The sequence below is a fragment of the Rattus rattus genome, chromosome 11, assembly GCF_011064425.1.
Source record: "Rattus rattus isolate New Zealand chromosome 11, Rrattus_CSIRO_v1, whole genome shotgun sequence".
In the NCBI taxonomy this organism is placed as follows: domain Eukaryota; kingdom Metazoa; phylum Chordata; class Mammalia; order Rodentia; family Muridae; genus Rattus; species Rattus rattus.
The window spans coordinates 88,233,892-88,249,820 of record NC_046164.1 but is presented as its reverse complement, the minus strand read 5'-3'; the positions used below and the strand labels follow the sequence as shown (position 1 = coordinate 88,249,820).

The following is a 15,929-nucleotide window of genomic DNA, read 5'->3' as shown; positions in this document are numbered from 1 at the left end:
GAGAGACCGTCCAGCAAGGCAGACATAGCACAGATATAAACTAACTACAGCATCTGTCCTGGACAAGATGGACTTAAAAAGTGTCCTTTAAAAATATGAGGAGACACTGAACAGTCTGTCAGCACACATAGGAATGTTTAATATACTCAAATAAACAAGGCATGTGCCCCCACTAGCTAGGCATTGTTTAAATTTAGTGAGTGAAGAAAAGAGAGAAGGTCAGACAGGCAGCCACAGCCTCCCAATTATGTGGAATGATCCTTCAGGTCATGTGGAAGCTATAATTAAATGTTGCTACCAAGTCCTCACTCCCCTTTCTTCTACCTTGGAAAAGCTAATGCACTGATTCAGTACGAGCAAATCGTGATCAGCAAACATATCCACCCAGGAGAGGAAGAAAGCTTTCTTGCATTAAGCCACATATTAGGGGGTGGGGCAAAAGGTACCGATACCAAAAGACATTCATAATTAGACTGTTAACACCAGATAATATCCTTCAGCTACCCCCTCTGCTTATTCATTGTTTCAACATTCTAAGCTACCTACAGAGAAGGTCTGTTGTCCTTCTGTTTCAAGTAGCATCTTTAAAACTTATTAATATAAAATGATGGGTTAAAGCCATTTTGATGTGAATCTCTAAGGAGGGGGATGAGTGAAGAAAAACTATCCAACAGAAGATCGGTGGTTACCTGTCCCTGCGTGTGGGTAAACACTCACATGTACACACACACACACACACACACACACACACACACACACACACACACACACTCACCCCACCCCCAACACACATACAAAGGTTCCTGAGGATAAATTTTTCTCCCTTAAGAATGTTTCAAGCAAACACTGGGAAGGTTCAACACAAGAGGAATACAAGGAGAAACTACAATCCCAGTAAATAGTCGGCACGTACCTGCCCGGAGATGCCATTTCCTCTACATTGTGGAGTCCAAGGGCTGCCCATTAGCATCATCGCTACTATAAAGCTTCCGATAAAAATGGATCCTCTCTGGCTGACCTGAGAACCAGCTGGCTGCTGAGAAGTAGTTTCCCCCATATATGATTCAGTCTCCTTGACAAATATACTGCATTGTACCGGATGAGTCATCGGCGGGTTAGAGTCCGCATTTTACAGGCCCGTTGTCATTACTCACCAACAACACCCTGATCCTCAAAAGTAGAAACTGGGAGGCTGACAGCTGACAGATGCTTTGGGTTTTTTTTTTTTTTAATTAAAATATTGTTTTAAAAAATTCCTGTAAGTTACAACGATCAGTCATTGACAGACATTCAAAATGCACAGGAAGCCAAGCTCATACACGGCTACCTGAGATCCCAGTCTGTAGACACACAAGTGTGAGCTGACTGTCACCCTGCCAAACCACGTAACTTTGTTCAGATTCATCTCTCTGAAGCATGAGGTTGGGGCTTTGTTGATTTCTGTGTTGCTTTTGTGACCACTGTCACCATTTAATCCAGTCTGGCCTCAAACTCACCATCCTCCTGCATCAGCTTCCCTAATGCTGATATTACAGGTGCATGTGACCATGTCTTGCTTGATTCTCGGGCTATAGGATTACCAATTACAAAAGAATTATAAAAACCTATACATAAAAATAATTTTTGGGGGTTGGGGATTTAGCTCAGCGGTAGAGCGCTTGCCTAGCAAGCACAAGGCCCTGGGTTCAGTCACCAGCTCCGAAAAAAAAAAAAAAATAATTTTTGGAGGTGGGCATTGTAAAACACTCCTGTGGTCCTGCAGCCCTTAGGAACTGATACAGGAGGACTAAGAGCTTGAGGCCTGGCTTACACAGTGAGACCTTTTCTCCAAAGGTAATAGATAAACGATCATACAGGGAGCTGGGAATGTGCCTCCATGGGTAAAGTGCAGAAAACCTGGGTTCAGTTCCCCACACTACATAAACCTGGGTGTGGTGGCACATTCTTCAGCACTAGGAAGGTACAGACCGAAGTATCAGGAGTTCAAGGTCAACCACAGCCACAGAGAGCTTGAGGTCAGCTTCCGATGAGACCTTGACTTAAAAAGTACAATTACTAAGGTATGTCAGGGGTGATATGAAATGATGTATGAGCTCTGTTGTAAATATTTTACTCCTACACATACACACACACACACACACACACACACACACACACACACACACACACACACACACACACACAGAGTAAGTAATATAAGGGCGGGAGGTAAAGAAACAGCCAAACCTGAATAAACTGCTGTATCTGAGACGCTTCTCTCTCAAGTTATCTTGGACAGTTTGCATGGACTATTTACACGCATGTTTTCTTTAGTCCCCAGGATGTGAACCAGAACAAGGTCCATTTTTTTCTTGGGCATGAAGCTTCCATGCATGGAGAGGAGGGACAGCCTGACAGCCTGTGGGTGTGGGAGCTGAGGTGAAGCCCAGGAAGTTTTCCAGCTGGTATGAACCACATGCCCTTAGGTCACTGTGAAGGAAGGCTCCATCAATCCCCGGAATGAATGGCTGTTACTCCTCTCTGGCCGATGAGAGCTTCCTTGTGCTCCAAAGCCATGTTCATGAGCTCAGTGGTAACACGAGGGAGAGGCGCCATTCCCAGCTTCCCTGTATGGCTTTGGCAATGTTCCCTGAGAACGTATATAAGTCACATCCCTAGTCACTTATGCCAACAAAGCTCTAAGGTGGCAATGTTGGCTCAACTTACTTCATGCTCCAATCATCTGGAGAAGAGAGCTTTTGATCTCATAGCTGAGGGAAAAAAAAAATCCAGCGGTTTTGTTTGCATGCTAAGCAAAACTAGATGAAACCAACCGTCACTTCAAACACTCTCTGTGTTGATGAACTGTGAAGGCAGGGCAAGCCACTCTAGGAAACAGATGCCCTACTAAGTCCCAGATCTCTCCCTCAAATCCTGAAACTGACAGCCACCTCAGCCAATCACCAACTCCAAGTACCAAAGGATGTTGCCTAATGGACTGCAAACTGGCCATAAAAGGTTGGACAGTGCCACACCAAACCTCACTAATCCACAATGATGAGGATGACGTATGGGACCTAAGGACAGTAAGCTTAGCAAAACACTTCCCCACAATTCCTGACTTATATACACTGGCCCTAATGCAACAGGCGGTCACATGGAGGTCAACACCTCTCTAGTATAAGGAATCTATTACAAATTCTAAAGAAATAAACTGATATAGCTCTTTAGGAAGTTTTATAAATTAGGGGCTAGGACTGCAAGCTTAGCTAGAAGAGTGCTTGCTTGGCATACATAAAACCCGTATTCCATCCCCAGGAATGTAACACTATTATAATAATATAATGTAACACACTTATAATCTCAGCACTGGAGAAGGAGGTGAGAAGACCAGAAGTTCAAGATCATCCTCGGTTACATACTGAGGATAGCCTGGGCTATATGAGACACTAGTCTTAGAGGGTGGGGGGTGCAGGCTACTGCCCACTTGAGGATCTTAGTTTAACACCTGGAACCCATGTTTAAAAGCCAGGTGCAGTGTGTGCTGCTAACCCCAGGGTAGGGGACCAGGGAAGCAAGCACAGGAACTGCAATACTACAGAGCCTGCCACCTGGCCAGCTGCCCTAGCCCACAGATGAGCCCCAGGTGAAAGGCCCCATCTTGAAATAATTAAAAATAAGCTGGACAGAGCCATGGGACACATGGGAGGTCTCTTCTATCCCCAACATACACACACACTGGCACCTACACGCCCGCATGCGTGTACACAGACACCGCGAAAAACTCAAAGAAAAATAAACAAACCCAGCAGTAAATGTGTATGTCCACAGCGAGAAAAGAACCACAAGGTAAATCAGAACTGTAGACACTGGGACAGGGAAAGGGAGTTTTCACACCACTGCGGTCACTTTCCTACAAGTATGAAACACTTCAAGATAAAATTAAATACACAAAAGAAAATATATAACCTACTAGAAAAACCATGGGTTTAATAATCACAATAGGGGCCGGTGAGAGGGCTCAGTGGTTAGGAACATTTGCTGCTCTCCCAGAAGACCTGAGTTTCGTTCCCAGCACCCACTTCAGGTAGCACACAACATCCTGTAACTTAAGCTACACAGGATACTATGTCCTCTCCTGATCTCCACGGGTAATAATCACACACACACACACACACACACACACACACACACACACACTCGGGGGAAGGGGGAACGAACTAGATTCCTGTTATCTGTGACAATATTATTTGAGCTTGTGTAGCCTTGAATCCCTGGGGTTTACGTGGCCAGAGAACAAATGCATCCCCCTAAGGGTATCCGGCACAGAACCTGGACCTTTGGCAACTCCATTCCACATCCTCATCATCCAACTCTGACCTAGCAGCTGTCCATGCTTACCTGTCCATCTAGAGTGGCCCCTGTCACCATCTCAAACAGCCGAGGGCCCTAAACCTGTGAGGAGGACAATGGGTTGGCAGTTGCTGTAGTTTGTATGAGAAATGCTCTCCACTGGCTTGGTTATTTGAGCATTTGGTCCTGGTTGTCGGCACTGTTTGGGGAGGTTATACGAATAGAAATGTGAAGCCAGCTTCCATCCGGATGGATGCCTGTTGCCATGCCTACTTTGAAACCACCCTTGAAACCAGAGCATAATCAACTCTCCTATAAATTGTTTTTGGTCATGGAATTTTATCACAGCAACCAAAAGTAACTAATACAGAAGTCCGGGTTGGTCAGTGCTGACATTTCTGACAAGTGGACTGGCTCTGCAGTGGCCATTTTGAGGTGCAGGAACACGGGACCCGGGTCTATGGAGATCGGCTGGGGTATTTTGGGCCTCTGGGCTCCCATACCTTCATGTTCACTTTCTAGCATGGAAGCCAAACCAGCCAGGAGAAACACAGCAAACTGGCCCTAGTTTCTCTCCTTTCTTTTAAAAATCTATTTCTTATTTCATGTACATTGGTGTTTTGACTGCATATATATCTGGGTGAGCGTGTCAGATCCCCTGGAACTAGAGTTACAGAGAGCTGGGCACTGCCTTGGAGAAGCTGGGAACTGAACCCAGATCCTCTGGAAGAGCAGCCAGGGCTTTTAACTGCTGAGCCATCTCTCCAGCCCCTGGCCCCTGGTTTCTTCTATTTTTCTAATAGACTTCTTTTTGTTTGTTGTTGTTCTTTTTTTTTTGAGACAGGGTTTTTCTGTGTGGCTTTGGCTGTCCTAGATCTCAATCTGTAGACCAAGCTGGCCTTGACTTACAGAGATCCTCCTGCCTCTGCCTGCTGAGTGTTTGTGGACTCTGTGTGTGCAGTGTCAGTGGGGCCATAAGAGGGCACCACACCCCTTGGAACTGGTGTTACACTGTGAGCCACTGTGTTGGTGCTGGGGACTTAACCTGGGTTCTTTGCAAGGTGCTCTTAGCCACTGTCACCCCTCTAGCCTCATACAGCCTTAGTGTAAGGCTCTTGCCTTGTTTGAATTTGTCTTTTTTGTTTTTTAATTCTTCTTCTTCTAGGCCATTATATTGTATTCTGTCTTTTAAAAACAAATACAAGCCAATGTCAAGATCTGAAAGTCATCACGGGTAGCGAGACACTGTAAGTGATAAAAAAAAATGCACTTGGAACCCAGGTGTCTTGGCTTAAAATCCAGGCTTATTTTGTCCTCTCGGAGCCTTTTTCCTTACTGTAAAATGTGTTTATATTATGGATAACCTCATGAAGCCATCTCTTTTCAGGTAAAATGTTATGCTTATTTAAAACTTAATTCCTAGCTGAGTGTGGTAGCATGTGCTGTAATCCCAGCACTCTGGAGGCTGGGGCAGGAGGATCAGGAGTTTAAGGTCAGCCTTGGCCAGCCTGGTTACCTCAAAGAGAGGGAGGATGTAAGCGGGTGGGGGTGGGGGTGGGGGTGGGGGTGGGGGTGGGGGTGGGGGTGGGAGAACAAAGTAACCAAAAACTAAATAAAATCAAACCTTATTTTCATCTTGAGTATGAAAAACACAAACTCCACAAAATGGTCATTTTATCCTGTAGCTCACCAATATATGAAACAAAATTTTGCTCAAATGTTTATATTTAAAGGAAAGAACTACATAGGAAAAAATATACATTGGAGGGGGAGGGCTTGGGCATAGTTGGCAATGAACCATTCTAATAGTTACCGCCCATTAAAACCACAGTGCTTAACAGACGACCTGCATAAAGGGTTGTGGAAGCAAGCCAGGTGCATTTACCTGAGTTAGGGGACAAACTCAGAATAGGATCAGAAAACAAAAATAGGTTTCTCCTGTCAAAATATGTAGGAGCAGCTGAGGAACTCCGACTTCCTCAGGCAATGCTGTTTTGAATGGGATAAGTGTGCTCGCTTCCATTCCTGCTTAGCACAGGGTCTGGCTCTTCAGCTCACACACACAGGGGTGGGCCAGCTGGAGCCACCATATTACCCTGATTATATACTGTGTTCCAGAGGTGGCAAGTTAGAGCTAAGCAGCTATGACAGAAGTAAGTGACCCTCTCACTAAGATCCAGTCTGATGACTTCTGGTGAGTGGCGGCAGCAGCGGGTGTGTGTGTCTGTGTCTGTCAGCAAGACATACAAATAAACGTTAAAAAAAAGTGCCAGGCAGTGGTATTGCACACCTTTAATCCTTTTAGTCAGAGGCAGGAGGATTTCTGAGTTTGAGAACAGCCTGGCCTGCAGAGCAAGCTCTAGGTCAGCCAGGGCTACAGGGAGAAACCCTGTCTCATACCCCGTCCCCCTCCCAAGTGTTTGTCGTTCATTGGTCCCTTATTGCTTAACACTGCAATCTAGAATCAGATACTCAAATGTTATCTATGGTCCTCTGTAGCTCACAAGCTATACCGCTCAATGAGAACAGCCCACTCTGCCTTCCCGCAGGGTGGAAACTAAAGCCCATTGTCTTGTTTGCTCAGAGAAAGTCCCCTCCCCACTTCAGAGTTTAGTCCGCCAGCTGTAGTGTGCAAGGCCACAGCCATGCCTCCCTCCCCCAAGCACATCTGTGCAGTTTGCAGAAACCACACGTGTCCCCGGAGTGTGAAACAAGAGGTGGAAGATGATTGGAAAGGCACCCTCAGGAAACTGAGCAAACAGGAGTGGATGATGCTTTCTCGGAGGCTGGACAGCCATGTGAAGTATTGATAAAACTGCCAAGGGCCTTAGGAAACTAGGGCTGTACAACACTGTGGCCATAACAGAAAGGGCCCCACAAGGAGGCAGGTGCCAACCCAGGGAGATGAAAAGCATGGCCCCAAGACATCCCTAAGACAGCCCTGCATCCACTCACGATACACATTTTCTTTGGCAGGAAAACTTGTTTATTTGGGGAAAAATGAATCCACAGAATTAATGGATACTGCAGGTGAAGGGACCCCTGGGATGAGTCTCTGGGAGGGGAAACCGGAACAAAAGAAGGCATTCTCCGGCCTTCACTTAGGTTCTCTTGAAAACAAAGTCTTGGCCAGCTGCTAGGACACAGAAGAACTCTGGCGTGTATGAGAATAGCTGTCTTTCTGGTGCTCACGAGCTGCTTTTCCAACAGGCATGGCAGCTGAAGGAGGTATAGATTTATATGGCTACCTCCCTGAGAGAAGAGTCAGATACGTTAGCACTGTGACGAACAACCCAGGCAAATTCAGTACTCTGCGGTACTGACCTATGTCTAACTGGCTCTCTGTGGCTCACCTCAAGAAGAGTTTGGATTAGCCACCATCAGAGGCCTCTGCTGATCAGATGCATAATGGGCTATTACCCTGTTTTCCTTTCATGAGATCCTATGATGTGAAGACCCGAGACAGGACTGTGGGCTCAGCCCAGATATCCCTAAGAAAAGGCGAAAGGAACCCACATGTACCCCATATCCACTCTATGGGGTCACATCATTTTGCTTACAAATTTGGTTCCTGGGTGGCGTGCAGCAGACATAGGCTGCATCGGTACACTGATGCCCTCTACAGAGTCTGTGGCACAGAGCATTACACAGAAGGGCTTTGACAAGTCACTCTGGAAAACCGCAGGAGAAGCCAAGGGCTGGATTAGCAAGGAAAAAGGGAAAAGCCTGAATTCAAAGTGCTGATTCTAGGCTCAGCTTGAGGATCAGATGTCTGAGAGACTCAATTCCCCCTTCAAGCCAAAAGCAGGCATGCAGAGGGCCATTCAGGGCCAAGCCTAAATCCTCCCAGGATCTGGACTCTATATCTAGGGCTGAGATAACAAGTTAAAGGGGTGGGGCAGGCTTAAAGCCTAAAAAGGCATATAGAGGCATCAAGGGGATGAGTATTCCATGTATTTGTTACCTTACAGTGATCTCAAACCACAGGGATCACAAACTGGTGCTGTACTAAATGCCATTCTGATCAGACCAGCCCACCCTGTGCCTTTACAACCTCCAAGCTGTATCTGAAGCTGCTCATGAGTATACAAGTCTAGGAACAGGGCTGGTGAAATGGTTCACTGAGTAAAGGTGCTTGTTGCCAAGTCTTATGACCTGAGTTTGATCCCCAGGATTCACATAGTAGAAGGAGAGAAATGACTCCTCAAAGCTGTCCTCTGACTCCTACACAAGTTCTCTCCTCTAAAAGGAAGGGGGCAGTTATGGTGGTGTACACCTTAATTCCAGCACAGGGGAGGCAGATGTAAGCAGCTCTCTGAATTTGAGGCCAGCCTGGTCTACATAGCAAGTTCCAGGCCAGCCAGGGTTACAAGGTATCTCAGAAGAAATGTTTTTTATTTTTGTTTTTTATAAACCCCCTCTTCTGGAGAGAAGTCTACTGCTCTATTTGAGATCAATCACCATAAAATTTTATCCAAGACTTGGGTGGCTTCCTAACAGAATGAACCTTCCATGAGGAAGCCATTTTTGTCAAATGGCTAGACAGATATTTGGCCAGTCTCTTCTGGAAATTCTCAGCAATGCCCCTTATAATTTATCTGTATAAACAACATACAATTCATAGGATTAAAAGGTCTAAAGTTCATTCTATGAGTGGCAGTCAGTATGGTTGAGCTCTGTCACTAGTTAAATTTAATATGAGTAAGATAGAGATAGATAGATAGATAGATAGATAGATGATAGATAGAATGAATTGGGGGGCATGATATATGTGAGAGTTGTGTTCCAACTTTACAAAAACCAATAATCAACAATAATCCCAAATTAGGTGGTGCATACCTGGAAGCCCCAGACCTAGGAGGAATGCCTCCAATTTGAAGGCAGCCTGGACAATACAGTGAGTTTTCTGCCATCCTGGACTAGAGAGCGTGTTTTAAAAAACCACAACTAGGCTAGTATGATGTGGTAGTCCATGCCTTTAATGCCAGTACTCAAGATGAGTGCACAGATCTCTGAGTTCAAACCCCACCCCCACATAAGAACCAAACAGTAGCTCAGCAGGTAAAGGCCCTTGCTATCAGGCCTGACCACCTGACTTTGATCCCCAGGACCGACATAGTGGAAGAAGAAAAATAACTCCTTGCAAGATATCTTCTGACCCCAACATGTGCCCACTCTCACTCCCTACCTTTAAATAAGTAATAAACAAAGAACCTTGTTGGGGCTGGAGATGAAGCTCAGTAGTAGATGGCTGGGATATCACGTGTGAGGTTCTATGGCCTTCCAGCAAAAGAATGAAGAGAAGGGAGGCAGGAGAGAGATGGAGCTCAGTGTGGCAGTCTGGACCTCACTTACAATTAGTTAACTTGCAGATTCAACATACTCAGAAGCGAACAAGAGATATTCGAATGCAGGTGTCTTCCACACCTGCTAATGTGACCTTGGCTTTGTGCAGGAAGGCACAGTGCAAGCTCAGCTTCCAGCACAGCTCCTAAATGTCAGTGTGTCGCTGTATCTGTACTCAATCACTGGCATGTCCCAGCACCATGTTAGCCTAAGTCCGACTTGTTCAGATTGTGTTCAGTTGCTGCTGCCAGGCTCTAGGAGCCACCAGCAAGGGTGAGTTCTACCCCGTGTACAACTCTGTACAAAAGAGGCTGATGTTGCCGGGAGAATAAGTCTCTCAGTGCTCAGTGAGAACCTAGCTGGTGTGACACTTATTTAAGGACTGAAGGTGGGCAGGCAGTTAGTTCACCCACTCCCTTCTCTTGGCTGCCATTTACAAAGCAATCAGGTTTCATTAACATAAATACCAGGTACTAAGCAAGAAAAGAAGGGAGAATGGATGGCTCATGTGGACTCCACCCACTCAGGCTAAGATCAGGACGCTGGCGCAGGAAGGAAGACATTTCAAGACTTGTAGCAGGGCTGCATGTACTTGAATTTGTCTTCCAGAAAACGTCAGACCAAGGCTTACTCTTTGACCAAGGTTCTTGTTTCTGATGCCCTAAGATCCTTTCTCCCTTTCTTTCTCAGCCCAGGAGGGAGGAAAGCTTCCCTGGATTTCAGGTTTGCTTCCCGTGAGCCCTGCCGTTAGGAATGAAACCAGTGTGGAGGACAAGTTTCAACATTTGAACATTCCAAACTACCAGGCTGGGTCCCATTTTGCTGCCACTCAGAAGCTGGAAACAAACACACACACGCTATCAATTTGGTGGACCGGATGCCAACAGATAGCAGCTAGATAGTCCCCAGGCAAAGGCCACAGCCCTCCGAAAACCTCAGCTAACCACACTCGGCTCAGCTCTGTGCCTTCCTTGTCGCCTACAGCTAATCTCCAGATGCTGTCGGCTCCTCTTGTGTTTCAGGGTGAGGAAGGGAAAAGTCTGAGGGCTTCATAACAGAACTGAGTCTGTATCATCTGTGGCCAGACGAGGCATTATGGGAAGAAAGGAGTCACATTCCATTGGCCAATCATAGCCTCGCTGGGGTCACAGCAGGGCAGATTCTGAGGTGTTTTAGCACGCAATGGTCAGAACTTATAGCATAGATTAACTGGGACATAATAAAACCACCCATTTATCTGACAACATAAATACAAATAGATTATTTGAGCTGATTGCTCTCTGATTCATAAATCAAAGTTTAAGAAGGTGCATTCTATCACAGTCTATAATCTTACCCCTTCTCTCACCCATCAAGACTACAGGAGCCATCTTTCAACTTCTTGGTAGACTGGGATATAGCTTAGTTCATAGAGCATCTGAGCAGCAAGCAAGAAGCTATGGGAAGAATCTTCCCCAGCGTGACACAAACCCAGGTATAGTGGCACGAACCTGTGGTCCTAGAACTGAAGTGGAAGGGGAGGGCTTATGAAAACCCACCCCCTTCCCAACATACTTTTCATAGTCTTTCGGACCTTGACTTTAAGAAGTTGATTATGTTATTTGTATTGGCCTATCTGTGCACCGTGTGAGGGGGTCAGAAGAGGTTGTTGGATCTCCCATAACTGTAGTCACATCATAGTTGTGACCTACCACCCGTGTGCTGGGAATTGAACCTGGGTCCTCTGGAAAAACAGTCAATGCTCTTAACCTCTGAGCCATCTCTCTAGTTCCTGAACCTTGTTTTTTTATCCCTTTGATCTTTCTAAACTAGAACACAAACCACCCACTCAATTTTTTTCACAGCTGCACGCTATTTACTATAAGGATACACCATGACTTTGTTGAGCAATTGTTCATCTTTGTGGAACCGGGGGGGGGGGGCATGAGACCCAGGGTCTTTGCAGGTTCAAGTGAACTGTGAGTGAGCTACAACCCCAGTCCCGCATTATGGAAGAACATTTGCGTCTTCCTAACCTTTTTTGCAAGATCAGTCATGAGATGAATAACATTAGAGATGTCTTTAAATATCAAGATGTGTGCTTTCTGCTGCTAACCACCTGACTGGATACAGAAAGAGAAGGAAGAACAACCACCCCCACCTCTCCAGCTGCAAATCCATTCCGACCCAAGACCGAGAGCCCTTGGGGAAGGTCTGATTTGCTGGGTTAGAACGTGTGTCAAAGACCTCAACAGGGGGTTGGGGATTTAGCTCAGTGGTAGAGCGCTTGCCTAGGAAGCGCAAGGCCCTGAGTTGGGTCCCCAGCTGGGGGGGGGGGAACGGGACGCTCAACAGAACTTTGAGGAAGAAATGAGGGTTCAACCACCGGGTGCCTGTTCTCCATCCCCATCTGTATCCTCTTCCTGCTGACCACCCTCCCCACCTCTCCATCCAATCTGCAGCTATCTTGGCATCCGTCACTTTAAAAAGTTCTCTCTGGAGGTAGTGGAGACATAGTATCTCAGTACCTACTGGGAACTTCCGGAGTCTAGGCTTCACAGGAAGACCCCGTCTCACAGCAAAGAACAACAGAACAAGTAAACTTTACAAAGAAAAACATTGTAACAAGTCTGGTGCCATTGGTGGTCATAGCTTACCTGGGAACCCGGAGACCTAGCTGGAGGTCAATTCCACAGGATTCACTCCAGGGGAAGCAAGGCTGGACTTCCCCTCCACAGGAGCACGGTTTCTGTGGGGAACTTTCAAAGCAAGACTCCTCGACAGAGCCCAGGAGACCATCCCTTCTTAGCTACAGCTTCCCACAAAGCTGTAAACTGTCTGCAGAATGGACCCCACTGTATTTCTTTCTCCATCTTTTCTCGTGTAGTTTATGCTGGCCTTGAGTCTCTTCCTCCCAAATGTGGGACTACAGGGGTACAACTATTATGCCTGGTTTGTGGAGTGCTGGGGGAAATCAAAGGAACCTAGGGATCCCTTCACCTTAGGCAGACACTCTGTCTTTGAGCTACACATCCCCAATCAAAACCCAGACATCCTCTGGCATCCTTACAGCATTGGGAACTTACAAAAGGAGCCTGCCTCCAGGCCTAAAAACTGCGGGGACACTACAGCTGGAGCCTCAATGAATCTTCTCCCCAGAACCATGGTTCTCAAGAGCCCTCTGGGTGTCAAATGACCCTTTTACAGGGGTCACATATCAGGTATCCCGCATATCAGATGTTTACATTACAATTCGTAACAGTAGCAAACTTACAGTTATGAAGTAGCAACAAAAATAATTTTATGGTGGGGAGTCATCACAACACAAGGAACTGCATTAAAGGGTCACAGCATTAGGAAGGCTGAGAACCACTGACTAGAAGCTGGCTGGCAAGGGCCCTCCAGAGGGCTCAAGAGGGCAGGAAAACATCCTGGAAACGTCACTTGGGCCAGGTGCCACAGACGACACCCCTTTCCAGAAATGCACGCCCACTATCACCTTGCGTGTACATCATTACAATGTCCTGACCACGGGGTCAAAGTCGAATTATTGAAACAATTTATATTTTGGGGGCCCTAATTAGAAAAAAAAATATTGTGAAGGTGTCTTTAGTCCAAGTGGAGGGAATTGAGCAGATTTTACTTTAGGTCTTCGGAATACGCATGGCCATATTTACATATGAAATCTGCGCTTCCCTTTAAAGTGGTTATCCACTCCCAAGACCACATACTCATTACATAGGTCCAATGGAGTGACACTTCCCTCGATGAGTAGAATTTTTCTCCCACCAACAATACTAGTTCTTAATCTTGGTTACACATGGTGGTGACACGTGATGTTTCTGTTGTTCTTTTTGGTGGTATATTGTTTGGGTACAGCCTGGCTCCTGCGTTTTCAAACTTCCTGGGTAATGTTGATGTACTGCAGTGGTTAGGAATCAGTGCTGTGAGAACCTGTTGGGGCTCAGTAAGAAGCAGAGGTACCTTGAAAGGGCATTGGCGGCTGGACACTGACTGGCTTTCCTGAGATCTGGGTCAGCTCCTCTGAATTACGGAGGCTGGCCAGGAAGGATAAACACTGGAGCTTAGTACAAACTAGGGAGCTGGGGAACTGATTAAAGCCAGAAGTCAGGCCTACTCTACGTCAACATTCCACTGGCCCCACGCCCTTCTTGCTTACACGCGCATTAAGTAGCAATGTGTGTCTGGTCGGGATCAGCCCAAGCCCGGACAGATAAGGTCCTGTTTTAACTAGCGGAAGGGCTATAAACATCCAATTCGCTACAGCAGCCTAATAAGAGCCAGCCTCATTCAGGTAGAGAGGCGCCAGCAACTCCTTCGGATCAGCAAGCTTCACATCACAAGGGACCGTGAGTTCCTGCAGGTACTGTATTTTGATGGACAGCTGTGAGCCTCTGCCCACTTTCTTGTGGTTACGTCTAGTGTCGTCCTCAAATGAATGTTTCCCTTTCACAGAGAGGAGTGAGGCCCAGGCGACCCTGGTTAGCTACTATGAGTAGATCGAAAAGTTGTAGAAGCAGATCTAACCAAATTCCAAAGCCACCTGCTCCTTCACAGCCCTATCCTTAGACCCAATTTTCAGGACAGCCTGAACACGGGACGCAGGAAAAACCCAAAGGTTGCTTGGTAACTCCACCCACGCAAGCGAGCCTGAAGGTACAAGCCCTTTAAATTGCCCTCTTGAGTCTCCATGGAGACAAGCCTTGGTCCTGCGCCCCTGATGAGCCTATCTGTGCTGTTCAGGAACGGTCTAGTCCCAGCATACCAGAGGCTACTTACTGCCTGTCCCACTCCAACTCTAATCTTTATTTCTGAGGTTCTGGGGATCAAACCCAGAGCCTTGTGCATGCCAGATTCTGAGCCACAACTACGGCCCCTCCAAAGCCTCAGTCTTTGCTCTGCGATGGTTTTTTTTTTTTTAAGACGGAGTCTCCTTATGTTGCCCAGGCTCTCACGTTCATGGGCTAAAGAGATCCTCTCCTTGGGAGTGCTGGAGACTGCTCTTGTAGAGGACCAGAGTTCAGTTTCCAATATCCACGTCAGGAGATTTACAGTCACCTATAACTCCAGTTCTGGGGGGATCTCCAGCGCCCTCCTCTGGCCTCCATGGATAATCGCACTCATGTGCGCATGCCCTACTTCCCGGACAACATACACATACACATGATTAAAAATAAATCTGTTGGGGGCTGGAGAGATGGTTTAGTGGTTAAGAGCACTGTCTGCTCTTCCGAAGGACCAAGGGTCAGTCCCCAGCACCCACATGACAGCTCATAACTGTCCAGGGGATCTGACACCAATGCATACGAAATAAAATTAAATAAAGTTATTTAAAAAAAGTGTTCTTTAAGAAAAATAAAATAGGGGGGTTGGGGATTTAGCTCAGTGGTAGAGCGCTTGCCTAGGAAGCGCAAGGCCCTGGGTTCGGTCCCCAGCTCCGAAAAAAAAAACCAAAAACCAAAAACCAAACAAAAAAAGAAAAATAAAATAAAGATGTGAGGCCATGGTGGCACATGGCCTTTAATGCCAGTACTTGGGCAGTAAAGACACGTGAATCTCTGTGAGTTTAAGGCCAGCCTGGTCTACACAGAGTTCCAAGGCAGCCAGGGTTACACAGAGAGAGTCTGTCTCAAAATAAAAGAACAACAACAACAACAAAACAACAACAAACAACAAAACCCCCTGAAAAAAAAACTTTTTAAAATTATTTTAAAAATTCTTCTATAAAGAGATCCCCCAGGATAATGCACTGCCCAGACTCACCCAACTTTGAGACCTAGTTAAAACTGCAAAGCCCTAAAAGTTCTAAAAGGACTCTGGAGGTGTTTCCAGCCAATGGCTTTAAGATCATGGTGAGAAAGAAACCTTCCCAGGTGAGACCCCCCCATTGCCCCACCCCCACACTGAAAGACAACTTAAACGCACAGGCCCAGGTCCAGGTGCACAGGCACAGGCTCTGATCATGTTTCCTTTAAACAGAAACATGTTCGAACCAAAATGCAACATGTTATCACTGTAATCCATCACAAGGCATCAAAGTGCATCATTACGAAGGTCGGCTGACAGTTACCTGATGCGCCAAATATACCCTGTCTGCCTTAAAGTCCCACAGGTTCCTTAGCCTCCCTGTTGTGAGGGATGGAGAAACTGGGCTGTGGAGGGAATGACGGCAACAGACTGAGCCAAGGAGGGCACAAGCCACAGCAGTCTGGCCCCAGAGCACATGGCTCTTGCTCTAAGCCTCTGCAGCA

At 46.5% G+C, this 15,929-nt stretch overlaps 1 protein-coding gene across 2 annotated transcripts in view; it reads right to left on the bottom strand.

The window, feature by feature from the left end:
- The window catches only part of Spred2 (sprouty related EVH1 domain containing 2), a 106,691-nt gene that overhangs the window by 39,910 nt on the left and 50,852 nt on the right, over nucleotides 1-15,929 (bottom strand). The window contains exon 1 of one of the 2 annotated variants that reach the window (XM_032915994.1): nucleotides 914-1,603. The exons of the other annotated variant lie outside the window; for it this stretch is intronic. Within the exon in view, the coding sequence (XP_032771885.1) occupies nucleotides 914-930 (17 nt within the window). The 5' untranslated portion in view covers nucleotides 931-1,603. Of the gene's footprint in view, nucleotides 1-913; nucleotides 1,604-15,929 lie in introns of those variants that run through there. 2 annotated transcript variants of the gene reach the window in all.